Here is a 14,831-nt window from a genome sequence, read left to right as displayed (position 1 = left end):
CTGATAAGATACATGGGGTTATTACTTTTTTTGTATCTGTTGAGGTTTGTTTTGTTACCTAGTATGTGATCAAATTTTGAGAATGTTTCATGGTGTGCTGAGAAGAAGGTATATTCTTTTATGTTTAGATGGAATGCTCTATAGATGTCTTATAAGTTGTTTGAGGCATAACATCTGTTAGTTCCCTTATTTTTCTATTAATGTTTTGTCTGACAGACCTGTTCAATGGTGCGAGTGGAGTGTTGAAGTCTTCCACTATTAGTGTGTGCAGTTTAATGTGTGATTTAAGCTTTAGAAGTGTTTCTTTTACATATGAAGGTGTCCTTGTATTTGGGGCATAGATATTTAACATTGAGATTTCCTGTGCCTATTATGAAATGACCTTCGTTTTCTCTTTTGATTGATTTTTGTTAGAAGTCTATTTTGTTAGATATTAGAACAGCTATACCAGCTTGTTTCTTAGTTCCATGTGATTGGAGATTTTTCCCAACACTTTACTCTGAGGTGTTTGTGTCTGTCTTTGAGGTTGAGGTGTGTTTCTTGTAGTGCTGTACAGATTTTTAAATTATCTTTATTCCTTCGGTTCATAGTTAACACTCAGGGTTCTAGTTCTTTTTCACTTATTTACATAAAATAAGACACCAGTGAGGGGTTTGTAATACGTGTTAGCCTTTCAAAGGACCAGCATTCATTTCCCAGTACCCATATGGCAACTAACTATTGTTGCTAACTCCAGTATTAGAGAATCCAACATACCCTCTCCTGACCTCTGCACACACAGAAAATACATATAGAAAAAACACCCATAGACATAAAATAACACTAAGTCAATAAAAGTTGGTGTGATATACAATGAAATAATATAAATCTGTGTCTCTTAACTTATATATAAAATGAATTTAGAAAGCTGATCTTTGAAGCAGCTTATCATCATAAAATTATGTTATTTAAAATATAAATTTAAAGTGATCTATTAAGAACATCAGTAATACATAAATCCATTGTCCATATATGTTAGCTTGTCCTACTAATTATGATACACACACATACATATATATATAGACACACGCGCGCACACACACACACACACACACACACACACACACACACACATATATATATATATATATATACATAGTTTTTTCTTTTCTTCAGGACGGGGTTTCTCTGTAGCTTTGGATTCTATCTTATAGACTAGGTTGGCCTCAAACTCACAGAGATCCGCCTACCTCTGCTTCCTAAGCACTGGGATTAAAGGCATGCGCCACCACTGCCTGGCTAATGATGATATATTTTATATGTAATTAATTATTATATGTAGTAATTATAATGTGTATATATAGTATAATAATTTCAAATTAAAAATTTATCACAATTTTCAAATTTCAGAAGGCTTATTTCATGAATGAGTCACAAATAATAAAAACACAGAGCCAGATATTGGGGTTCAAACTGAAGACCAGGAAAGCAAAGCAGCCAAACCACTGGCTCTCACCTCAACCTCAGCTTGAAAATAGTGATTCTGCCTCCAGAGTGAGATTGAGACTGAGAGCTATCTCCTCCCATTTTATAAGACTCTCTAGTTCTGGAACTAAGGGTGTGCACCACTACCACCTGGTTTTTATGGCAAACTAACGTGACTACTGGGATAGAGTCTATAAAGGCAGTGGGCTATGTTCAAAATGTTTTTAAATAAAAATTTACTTATATAAACTCTGCTCAGTTTACTGATAATTTTTATCATTATCTTATCTTCATGTTTTTTTTCCTAAGTAACTTCTGTGACATTATAAAACTCCATTTCATCCCATACTTGGGATATTAAGTTTTAGTTGTATCTTTGAAGGAAATAATAATCCCAAATGAGCCTCCCCCAGACACACCATAATAAAATATTTTCATGCCTCAATTGGTTGAATGACTCTGTGTGCTTTCTTTAAGGTTTGCAGCACTTTTCAGTGGTTATGGTATCTTGTTGGATATTCAAGTTTTGGGAAAGAACATATTCATGAACCTGATTCTCCTAGGAGTGACAGACATACCCAGCAAATTAATTACATATTTTATAATAAGAAACGTAAGACGTCGTCCTTCAGTTGCTTTTACGCTCCTTACAATTGGCAGTTGTATTGCCATCACCATATTTATACCTGAAGGTGAGACTTCCTCAGTTTTTAGAATCTCATTTTTAATATATATCCATGTACACATGGCTTTCCCAGTAGTGAATGTATCTCATACTCTGCTGCCTAGAAGAGCATTAGAATATATTAACTTAACTGTTTCTTTTATATAGTTATATTTGTGTGTGTGCACATAGGCACATGTGTATGTACATTCTATGTGTGAATGTATGGACATACCAGTGTGAGTGCCCTTGGAGGAGAGACACATTGTATAACCTAGAAATGGAGTTATAGAAATGGAGTTTCTCATAAGCTGTGCGATGTGGATGCTGGGAAAGAATTCTGATCCTCTGCCGGAGCAGTAGGTTCTCCTAACTGATGAGCTATCTTTCCAGCTCCCTCCTTATTTATTCTAAAAGAGCTTTCATATTTTAACATTTATTTATTTACTTATTTATATGGAAACAGTGGAAAGGACACAATCATTACAAGTAATATTTCCACCACACAATCAAAGCTAAAATGTATAGCTTTCTTCAATGAGATTGATTTCTAGTCAAATTTCAGGATAAGAAAAATGACTACAGAAAATTATATTGGTTTGCATGGTGAGTTCTTGGACCGGGTTAAGAATATCAAGAGGGGGCTTGAGCCCATTAATTTCTATACAGAAAATGACATGCCCTATAGTGCACATGTGGAGGTCAAAGAACAACTAATGGTAGTTAATTCTTTCCTTCTACTGCATAAGCTTCTAGGACCAAACAGGTCCTAAGGCTTGATAGCACCTTTACCTTCTTCATCATCTAACCAGCACTACAGTCAACTTTTACGTCTGTACATTTTAGAGACTGTGAATTTCTTAATAAGAAGAATTCTGACTTTATAGCATCCTTTAAACTAGGGAGTTCTACAAAAGTTATTACTATGAAATAATTATGCATTATCAGTTATGAAAACGGTCAATACTGTAAGGCCTATAATAACAGTATGTGCTGGGCATGAAGATATCACGTGGAAAGGACAGTAACTAGAAACAAGTAGTTTGAAGAATCTCTCTAGTGCCATTGAATGTTGAACCCCTAAACCCAAATGGGTATGATTTGGTAACAAATGCACAAAAAGGATGTGTTAGGAGGCAGAAGGAGGACATGTGGTTTGGAAAACTGGTGTCATTGTGTTAATAATCTGTAAACAACGAGGGGGAAGGAGATGATTACAAAGCATTTCATTGTCTTCATCTAGTAAATATTTTATTGAAGGTCTTCACCAATAGGAAAGGCAGGCTTCTAATTGGGCACTATTTCATGAATGCATTTCAGAGTATTTATTTAAATCACACAATGATGAAACCATGAACTGTGATCAGTTTGTATTGGAGACAGGTAGAATGAGGCGAATGGAGGTTTCCTTAGAAAGAAAACAGGGTGTTTGATGTCCTTCAGCTCCTTCTGTGCTGTGTGGTTGTGACCAGTCCCTGACAGGGAGTAACTAAGAGGTTTATTTTCACTGATTGCTTTTATGGGAGATAGCCACTATTATGATGGTGAAGGCAAGATGGCCAGTGGCTCCATGAAGTCATGAATGTGTGGCCAGAGATTATCCCTGAGTCTTCCTTTCCAGGGAGGTAGGCTTTATTATTTTGTCATGAGTCTGAGACTGGGGTCCTTGAAATGACCTGACCTTTTCTGTTACACATATTCACTCAAGAGTTCATTCACCCAGAATAACCTATTACCACAATCGTTTCTAAGAATTCTATTTTTTTATTTCTGTTGATGTCTTTGCCCATTTTTCATCCATGTTATCTGAAATTTTGTTACGTAGTGTTCGGAATTCTTTAATATTCTGGAACTTAATACTGGCAGGTACGTGTTTGTTGTCATTGTATAGAGTCCATTTTCAGTCTGTTGGAGTTCATATACCTTGCTCTGTAGTTTTGAGGAAGATATATATCATTATTGAATGTGATGTTGGTAGTAAATTTTCATATATGTCCTTAATTATATTGAGACAAACTCATTTTGTGAATGATAATTAAACTTTTTTAAAAAGTACAGATTTTTTGTTAATATGTTTGTTTTTCTATATTCAGGTTTGTTTTTATTTTCATTACTTTTTCATGTTTTCTGGGTGTATTTGGGTGGGTGGGTGGGGTACAGAGGATCTAGGAGGAGTTAAGGGAGAAGAAACCATAATCAGAATGCATTTTCAATAGAAAAAACAGTGCTTGATTCCAGATAATGTCTTAGTGTTTAATATTTTAGAAAACCTGTGTAGCTTTTTAAATCAGAGATCAATAACTATTAATAAAATAATCATTTTCTCCCTTACCATTGTCTGCAGATATGTATGTCCTGCGCCTTGTTCTCTTCCTGCTGGGAAAAGGCTCTTTTGCATCTTTCACTTGTCTGGCTATAGCCTATACCCAGGAACTCACACCAACAGTTCTCAGGTAAGGAAAGAAACTGACAAGGTTCCCCCCTGAATACTGCTGGAAGCTTCTAGAAAATTTAAATGAGTTAATAGGTGTCATTTTACGAGGCATTTCCAGCATTTAATCTACTTTAAGGAATATGCTATGATATGTTGATAAGAATATGTATTCCATTTCTGTGGGCTGGAATAGTCTATAGATGGATATCTGTTAGGTCTGTTTGATTTGTGCTGTAGTTTGACTCTGAAGTGCATGCTACGGTTTAGTTTGGATGACCTGTTCCTTAGTTAGAGTTACTATTGCTGTGATGATACACCATGATCATGGTAATTTGGGGAAGAAGATGTTTATTTAGCTCATGCTTTCACATCACTGTTCATCATCAAGGGAAGTCAGGATAGGAAGTCAAACAGTGAAGGAACCTGGACTCCGCAGCTGACGAAGAGACCATGGAGGGGTGTAGCTTACTGACTTGCTCCACATGACTTGCTCAGCCTGATTTCTTAGAGCATTCAGGGCAACCTGCCCAGGGATGGCACCATCCAGAATGGCTAGGCCCTCCCCCATCAATCTCTAATCAAGAAAATACCCTACAGGTTGGTCTATAGCCCAATCTTATGGAAGCATTTTCTCAATTGAGGTTTCCTCCTCTCAGATGACTTTACCTTGTGTCAAATTAAAACAAAACTATTTAGCACAATCTGTCTGATGGCAAATGGAATATACGTATTGTGATGTGATTGTGTGTGTGATGTTTTTGTCTAGATGTGTAGGAGCAGGGGGCTGAAGAGGGGAAGTGGGAGGAGAGAGTAATAACAATGAGGCATAGTTATATATGCTTGAAAACATCTTAAATAAACTCAATACCTCATAAGTCAGCTTAAAACATACAATAAGTAAAAAGTGTCCTCCAGCAATCTTCAGAGTTGAATGGCTAGCATGTAAAATAATTTAGCAGGTGAGAAAACTGCCATGCTTTCCCAAGTCCATCTACATCATCATACTTGGAAATCTCTGATATTATTCAAGTTTCAGCACACAGATTGCTATTGTCATCTTTCTCTATCTCTTCAGGCTTAAAATAATAACCTAGCTTAGCCTATTCCTTTATATCTCTGGTGGCTCAAGGAACACTTGTGTACAAAGTTTGAAAAGGCGCCAACTTGAAGATGAAAACCAAAGTAAAATGCTGCATAATAAGGAATGGGTGGCATACTGCACCATGGCCAGCCCTGTGACACATTCTTAAACAGGCATGTGTATTTCAGAAGATAAGAGCATCATGTTCCAGACTGCCTTTCCATTGCAAAACTGAGCCTGTCGGGTCGTTTGCCAAGCAGGGTACTCACCCCAGAATTCCTTACTGATACACCTTCCATAGCCTGAAAGGACTTTCTAAGGGTACTTACTATCTTCAGTACAGAATCTTGAACATTTTGATTATCTAAACCGTTTAATATGTAATGGGACAATATTGACAACAAGATAAAACAAACTTGTTTTGGAAAAGTTACGGAAAATCTTGCTTATTTTTTTTTTTTTTAGTAAATTTTATTAAATTATAAAAGTTTCCATTTCCACCCCCCCTCCCAACACCCTCCCACTCCCCCTACTCCCCCTCCTCCTCCCTCTTCGTCCCCCAGGGCAGTCAGGGTTTCCTGCCCTGTGGGAAGTTCCAGTTCCTTCCCCCTCCCTCCAGGTCCAGGAAGGTGAGTGTCCAAACAGACTGGATCCCCAAAATCCATTATATGTAGAGGAAACAGGTCCCAGTGTCATAGTCAATGGCTTTTCAGAAAGACTTCGGGTCAGCCACAGTCAGAGAATCCGGCCAAATTCCGAGAGTCTGGTTAGATCACGTCCTCTTTCAGTCCCAGTCCAACTGGCCTTGGTAAACTCTCATCAGATCCGTTCCCTTGTATCAGTGGGTGATGGCATCCCTCGCAGTACTGATTTCGTTTTTCATGTTCTTCCTCCTTCTGCTCCTCATTTGGACCTCGGGGGGCTCAGTCCCGTGCTGCAATGTGGGTTTCCGACTGTATCGCCGTCCTTCGTCAGATGCAGGATCTATGGTGATAAGCAAAATATACATCAGTATGGACATGGGCCACGGCCGATTCAGGCATCCACTCCTCTGTCCAGAGAGCAATCTGGGGGATCTCTCCTTGGACCTGGGATCCCATATATACTCAAGTCTCCTGTAAACCCTAAAATGGGTCCCTTAGTTGAAATATAATCTTCCCTGATCCCTTGTTCATCCTTCCTCCCTCCCCCCTCATCCCAGGCCACCAAGCTTTCCCCTTTCTTCCCCTACTCCCTTCTCTCTAACCTTCTCCCCTTCCATCGACCCTCCCTCCCCCCCATGCACCCGAGGTTACCTGGGACTCTTGTCTATTTCCTACCTCCTGGTGGATAGCTAAATAATCTTCATCAGGTTCATCTTCTTATTTAGCTTCTCTAGGATCACGAATAATAGGCTCAAAGACCTTTAATTATGGTTAGAATCCACTTATGAGTGAATACATACCGTGTTCCTCTTTTTGGGTCTGGCTTACCTCACTCAGTAAAGCGTTTTCTATTTCCATCCATTTGCATGCAAAATTCAAGATGTCATTGTTTTTTACCGCTGAGTAAAACTCTAATGTGTATATGTTCCACACCTTTTTTAACCATTCTTCTATTGAGGGGCACCTAGGCTGTTTCCAGGTTCTGGCTATTACAAATAGTGCTGCTATGAACATAGTAGAACAAATGCTTTTGTAGTATGATCGGGACTCTAATTAACCCAATTAAAAAATGGGGTACTGAACTTAACAGAGAATTCACAACAGATGAACTTCGAATGGCCAGAAGACACTTAAGGTCATGCTCAACCTCCTTAGCGATCAGGGAAATGCAAATCAAAACCACTTTGAGATACCATCTTACACCTGTCAGAATAGCTAAAGTCAAAAACACCAATGATATCCTATGCTGGAGAGGATGTGGGGTGAGGGGAACACTCATCCATTGTTGGTGGGAATGCAAACTCGTGCAGCCACTGTGGAAATCAGTGTGGCGGTTTCTCAGGAAACTGGGAGTCAACCTCCCTCAGGACCCAGCAATTCCACTCTTGGGAATATACCCTAAAGATTCCCGATCATACTACAAAAGCATTTGTTCTACTATGTTCATAGCAGCACTATTTGTAATAGCCAGAACCTGGAAACAGCCTAGGTGCCCCTCAATAGAAAATCTTGCTTATTGATTTAGTATTTATATTTCTTTGTGGTGGACCCTTCTTCTCCTCCTCTTCCCTTTTAATTGAAAATGGATTCTTTTCTCACATAGTATATCCTGATTAGGATTTGTCCTGACTCTACTCCTTCCACTCACCTCCCCCCACCTCCCTTCCCATCTGGATCTACTCCTTTTCTGTCTCTCCATAGTAAAGAACAGACTTCTACGAGATAATAATAAAATGTAACAGAATAAAAGAGAATGAGGTTAAAGACAAAACAAACAAACCCTGACTGCTCTTAGGACTGGAGAGGGATGGGGAGGGGGAGGGAAAGGGAAATGGGAGGAGGGGAGGAGGGGGAAATTTTTAATAAATAAATAAATAAATAAACAAAACAAACAACCCACCCAGAACTATCAAATCGAAGTTAAACAGGGCAAGCACACAGACAGAAAAGAGCCCAAGAGAGAGCAAAGGAATCGGGGACCCATTCTTTCACACACTCATGAATCCCATAAAAACAAGTGGAAGCCATACTTATATACAGAGACCCTGGAGAAAACCTGTGCGGGCCCTGTGTAGGCCGCTTCAGTCTCTATCAGTTCATATGAGCTTTGCTCATGGTGATTCAGAAGCCCTTGTTTTTCTGGTGTCTTCTACTTCCCCAGACTCTTAAATTCTTTCAGCCTCCTCTTTAGCAGGGTGCCCTGAGCTCTGAGGGGGAGGGATTTGGCAAAGACAGCCCATCTGTCTTTGGGGGTGAGTATTCCAAGGTTTCTCTTTCTTTCTCTCTGTGTAATGTCTGGCTGTGGGTCTCCGTACTTGCTTCTGTCTACTGCAGGAAGAAATTTCTCTGATAACTGAAGAAGATGATGATCTATGAGCATAGCAGAATATCATTAGGAGTCATTTTATCGATTTGTTTGTTTTTTTTTTAAAGAGCAGTATTTGGTTTTACCCTACGTCTTTGGGCTATCTAGTCTCTGCTTCTTGGTGTAGGGTATGGGTTCCATCTCCTGGAGGGGGGTCTTACATAAAAGCAGACATTGTTTGGTTACTACCACAAGCTTTGTGCCACTATTGCCTTAGGCATATCTTGTAGGTCTGACATGATTGTAGTTCCAAAGTTTTGTGGCTAGGTTGGTGTTTATGTTTATCTTTTAATACTGTGTAGACTACTTTCTTGCACCAAAGACACTAGGAAGAAAGGGTGAAGATTCTGTGTAGGAACTAGCTCAACTTCTCCATGTCTAATGAGTTGTCTGGATTTTGTCTTCAGCAATAGAACTTTGCTAGCAATTTATAAAGAGCATCCTAGTGTCTTGACAACAGTCTGGGTTATTTGAGGATTCTCATGTGAATCCTTCGGCAACTCAATGTTGGGTGTAACCCAATTTTCCACTAGTGCTGGACTATTTTAACTACTCAGTGAAAATTTCCTATGCTCTTATTCATTATTACATGGTCTTCATTATCAACTGCCACTTCTTCATTTTGAACTATCTAAATAAAAAATAAGTCTTCTTAATAAGTCTATTTTAGATAATTTTCAGGGATTTCATTCTCTTAGAATAGAAGACATCATGTCTTTGTTTGTTTGCAGAGGACTTAATGAAGCTCTTAGTGGTGGGATACAGGGCACCTAACAGCAAGACATGATTGATAAATAACCTTGAATTTACCTGATAAAAGCTAACTTTTTAGAAAGATATTTTATTGAGTTATGAATAGAGAACCATCGTATTTTGTATATAGGTGGTTGTCGAAGCCTTCCCATCATATTAGCCATCCCAATAATATAAGCACTGGTTTTTATCCATTATTACCCATAGACTATTCCTACTCTTTTATTAGAATGTTATTATCATTTGTGGAAAATGATATAAAACACAGTTAACTAAAAATGAACTTTTTTGGCAAATTTTGTCATCAGTATGCAATTCTAATGTGAAGCCTCTCTGCTCTGTACTGTGCCTGCAAAAATTTGCCACTAGCAATTCAAATTTAATTCCCTGAAGTGATCCTCTCCCCAGTACTCACCCCTCAACTGTGGAGTTACACGCATATGATCCCAAGTGAACCAAGTGGCTCCTTTAATTTTTTAATAGTTAGTTTTGACATTCATAATTAAATGCCCATAAAATATGCCCACTTGATCAAATAGATTTTTCTGTAGAAATCAAATGAGAAAATTCATGTAAAATGGCAATTTTATGTAATTGTTTGAAGAAAGGGTATGTGATCTTGAACTATTAATTAGATTAAATTATCAAGATACTTTCTCTACTCTTTAGATTTCATTTTCCTGCAACATTTCTTCCTCTAAATTTCTATAGGAAAGTACCATCAACCAAGTTTTGAATCGCTAATTTTTAAACTATTTATGCTAAATTTTTCAATTAATGTCCATATACCAGGTCAAGACTTACCTGAAAAGAAAAAAGTAAAGTCAACTTTTTAATTTTAAAGTGTAGATAGATTTCTGTTTTGTTAGTGTAAATAACGAAGTAACTAAATATTGCATACTACAGACTAAAATATTATTCTTATTAATTTTTAAATTTAAATTTAATTCATCTTATTTTATCAAGTAACCCTAATATTGTACTTGATGAACATAGATATAATATCTGTCTGCCCATTTTAAGATGAGAAAACTGGAAATCATAATAGGCTGTGTATTCTATTGCCAACAAAGACTATTGACCATGGGTGATTTCAGATATCTGCACTGAAAATGATGCTATTAAGACAAATCTTGTATATTCAGGTTTTGCATTTCTGGTCTATTTTTGAAGGTCCACTCTAATTGGTGTTTATAATATTGCTGCCCGCATAGCAGCAATATTGTCTGCACTAGCACTTGTTACTAGGAAGTATTTTGTACACCTTCCTTTGATTCTCTGTGGGATCCTACCCGTAGTGGCAACAATCAACATCTATTTTCTGCCGGAGACTTTAAATTTTCCACTGATGGACACTATCAAGGATTTGGAGAAAAGGTGAGCTCTTATACTGCTGTGATTTCGTGTGAAGTTAGGGTGTGTAATTTTGAAATGGTTTAGTATTACATGGTAAACTTATATATGCTAATTTGATAAGGTTAGGACTAGAATATTTTGGCTAATTTTGTTAATATTATGTTATTATACATTAATACTTATTATAGACACACAACTGTGATTGCTTTTACAAAATAATTTTGATATACAAATAATAAATCCCCTAGCATCTTGATATAAGTTTGCCAATGAAAAAATTGTATATTTGTATAGCATTTCATATAATCTGTGACTTGGAATGCATAATTTCTATATTGTATACTATAAAATTGGGTATGTCTTTCATATCCCTCTGTTACCCATCTAGTCAGATATTTGTATATATTATGTAATATCAGAAATATATATATGAAAATGCATAATCAGAGAGTGTTAGTAAAAGAATTAGATATGGAACCCAAATCATTCGAAGTCAAATATTGCTTTATTCGTGCTTTTCCTAGTGGTCTGAAATGTTAGATATTAAGCATTACCATTATATATTAAGCATGAAACATTATAGTTGAATAATCAAATTTAAAACTTTCCAAATATCTCTGACATGGCAGTAACTGATAATAGACATGCTATTTATACTGTAATTTAAATGATTGCTTTTATAACTTCTAGGCCCTTAAAGCTTTTAGCACAGTATTTTAATGATGATGGTCATAAATATAAGGGTAGGCATGTAATTGTTACCAGAGAATTTTTGGGAAATAATCTGTCTTTTCCTAAGACATTAGTTATTGTCTTGGTAAACAGTGAAGGATATGATCAACTTTCCTTTGGACTGTTTCCCATTTCATCAGTGTGGAAAATTACACAACGTTTTAGAAGAATTTCATTTGTAGTTTCCCATGTAATCAGCATGGACACTTGCTATGGTCTACAATGTTTTTGCAATTATTATATAGGTGAAAAAAATCTGAGCATGAACTTGAGCAAAATATTGAAAGATTTCATACCCAGAGTGGACTGGACCTTCCTACAACCAATAAATACCCCCCCGAAGACGTGTGCACAGCTCATTCTAATCTGGGCAGTCCCTCAGCTGAGACTCCCTTCTCAGGAGACCACTGGCTGCATCAACTTAAAACCTAAAGCTAACTATGACAATATGCACATATGTATCTACTTGGTATTGGTAAACATGTTTCTTGGAGCATGCCACAGATCCACTATGCTCTTTTGATTTTTATGGTTTTCAGAGCAAGATGACATGAGCGTTTCACATTTCCTATGCCTTCTTTCATAAAGCAAGTATTATTTAGGAAAAGTAATATACTTCTGATATATTCGGAAGTCTGAATGAATATTTAAGGGAGATGGAGATGTGTAATAACTTGTGAAATACAGAGAAATTTACTTATCTATTTTTGAATATTTCTGTCTCACTTGAGTTTCCATCCATCTAATGCTTTTCAATTTCTTTGATTTCCGGAACAGGTTCGTGAAAAAAAGCGTCAGTAAAAAAGAAGAGCAAGACTTCCTGGAAACGACAGAGTGTTAAAGAAGCCCAAATCCACAGGGCTTTCATAAATATAAAACCTCCTCATTCTGTTCTGTACTCTAGAGACTCGATCCACTGATGGATATCCATAAATACACTTGTTAAATAAACCTATTGCAAAAGCAAATGTCCATAATATAGACGCAATACCTAAAGCTTTATTAAATACTGGAGTACAGGTCCTGTTTGTGAAAAAATTAAAACAAATCTGTACAAAAAATACTTTGTCTTAGTATTAAATGAAACGAGTTCTTTTGAAAATTGAAAATTGAGAACAAACTGTCCAAGAAACCAACCAATTATCTTTCTGGGTTTGATCTGAAATATGTATATTTGGATTTGAAAAGTTTAATTATAAGAATAGGGAAGTTAGAGACTTTGTTGAACAACTTGATAATCATTTAGAAGAAAAAAGCAATACTATGCTTTTTAATTGTTTGGTGATTCTTTTAAAAAATCTCACATATTGACAGTTACATATATACATGAGTTTGGGATTACCATGTTTGTAGACACCATATGAACATATATTAGCAATAACTAGAACTGAGCAACATCATAACTAGGGATTATATACTCAATCCTTCTTTCCAGGTTTTTGGTAGTGAGAAGTGAGTTAAGTGCGTCGGGGAAGGGGCAATATCAGTGAATTGTCAGATGTCAAAATCACATGGAAAAATATTTGCATTCTCTATTTAAATTTTCTAATAAAATCTGGATTGGAAGAAACAAATTACACAAGATCTTAAAAGGCTCAGAAATTTTACACTCTGGAAGCCCCTAGGTCAGTCTATTGCTTCATGTGTTATATTTTAAAGTCTGCATGAAGCATAGGCACGCCTCATAATCTCCTTACATGACTTCCACACGGGATGAAGCACAAATGATAAACATGGATGTGGGAAGCAAAAGTGAATTAGAGTGAATAAATTTTCCAAATTCAGGATACTTGAAAACATTCAAGACAGATTTTCTCCTTCAACACTTTATAAGTCAATTCCTATTTTTTGAAAGTTCTCCATAGTAAGAATAGTGCTAGCTTCTCCCTGAAATTGATGTAGGTTTGGAGAGGGAGCATACTAATCTTTTGTTAGTATGGTTATAGTTGCTCAAATCGAAGAGAAACTGTTTACTAAATTGATCCTCTCAATAATGGTATTTTGAGATGAATATATATATATATATAATATATATATGTATATTATATATATATAATCATGTGGTGTGTCACTGTTTATCCACCATTCCATGGGTGGGTGGGCATTTGCATTGTTTCCAGTGTTTTCTATTCTAAATATAGAAAAATGGCTGATTATAACATCCATCAGTTTCTCATACCTCCACATCTTTTTACAGTGGGAAGGTATTGAAGTTTTAGAAGCCAGTAGATAGAATTCTGGAAACAAACACAGAAAACCTGGAATTTTATAGAGTAGACCTGAGGAATAGCAAGAGCTGCAGCACCCAATATACCGGAAAGCAACTGGACATAAACTGTGCCTGAGCTGAAAGAAACAGTGAAAGGCTCTGAAAAAAGCCTTAGCAGCCTCCCGACACTAAGCAGAACCTCAATCTCACCAGATATGGCGTTGGAGTCTCTAGCATACTGTCACAAGCCATGGTCTTTCTTCACTCTTGCATTTGGTTCCAGTAGTGGAATTGTATGACCTTTTGAAATGATTCATCTGAGTTTTCAGCTTGACACTTAAAAGTCTCTCTATTGACCTGAATCCAGGACCTCCCAGCAAAGGTCATGAACTAATCCTATGATTCTATAAGTGAAAGACTGGAGACATATGCCAATGGTTAGGCCAAGAGAAGCAGGCCAGAGATGGAGGAAGGGAAGTGGTTTATTCCCCTTCATTGCCACTAATTAGGAAAGCTAATTACAAAACTTTTGGCACTGGAAACAAGTGGGTGCAAATAGTTACTTACTGATGCAAAATTACAAAAAAAAAACCCAAAACACAAATTAGGAGGATGGGCCACATGAGCTTTGTGTGTCTGCTACCACTTGGTGTAGACTGCAGAAACGTCATACTGGGTCCACACATGCTATCATTCTGGGGACTTCAGACCATCTGGCAGGCTGGTAGAAAGCTTGTTACCCATTCAGCTCAATCCTAAAGAGTAGGGCAGTGAATAACAATTGGACCCTTCCCCCCATTCCTTGTAGTTTTTGGACAGATCAAATTGCTTTAAATAATTACATATGCTTTCATTCTCATTTCTCTGTTCTTTTATTTCACTCTCATTTCTTTTTAATTTTTAATTACTTTACCTTCTTTTTCCCCCTATATTTTCCTATATTTCCTATATTTTTTAAAGTTTGATTCTCATTGCAGCATCAGCGGAGCCTGGGTCTTGTAGTTCTTGTGCCTCAGTCTACTAAGTTTTTGGATTGCAGTCAGGAGCACTAACACTCAGTTTTTTTAAATATTTAATTATATCTTCTCCTTTCTGCTCACCCCTTTCCAATTATCTTTCTTTTTCATCT

General features: G+C 36.9%; 1 protein-coding gene across 4 annotated transcripts in view; it reads left to right on the top strand.

The window, feature by feature from the left end:
* LOC125415108 (solute carrier family 22 member 22-like) overlaps nucleotides 1-12,554 on the top strand; it is a 30,807-nt gene extending 18,253 nt beyond the window's left edge. For all 4 annotated transcript variants that reach the window (XM_085678967.2, XM_085678966.2, XM_048457257.3 and 1 more), the window contains 4 exons: nucleotides 1,942-2,156; nucleotides 4,473-4,581; nucleotides 10,579-10,782; nucleotides 12,271-12,554. In XM_085678967.2, coding sequence (XP_085535093.2) covers nucleotides 1,942-2,156; nucleotides 4,473-4,581; nucleotides 10,579-10,782; nucleotides 12,271-12,334 — 592 coding nt within the window. In that variant the 3' untranslated portion in view covers nucleotides 12,335-12,554. The remainder of the gene's footprint in view (nucleotides 1-1,941; nucleotides 2,157-4,472; nucleotides 4,582-10,578; nucleotides 10,783-12,270) is intronic.
* The last annotated feature ends 2,277 nt before the right edge of the window (nucleotides 12,555-14,831 follow it).

This window comes from Myodes glareolus, chromosome 19, assembly GCF_982192425.1.
Source record: "Myodes glareolus chromosome 19, mMyoGla1.1, whole genome shotgun sequence".
Lineage (NCBI taxonomy): Eukaryota > Metazoa > Chordata > Mammalia > Rodentia > Cricetidae > Myodes > Myodes glareolus.
This window is presented reverse-complemented; position numbering and strand designations above follow the sequence as displayed.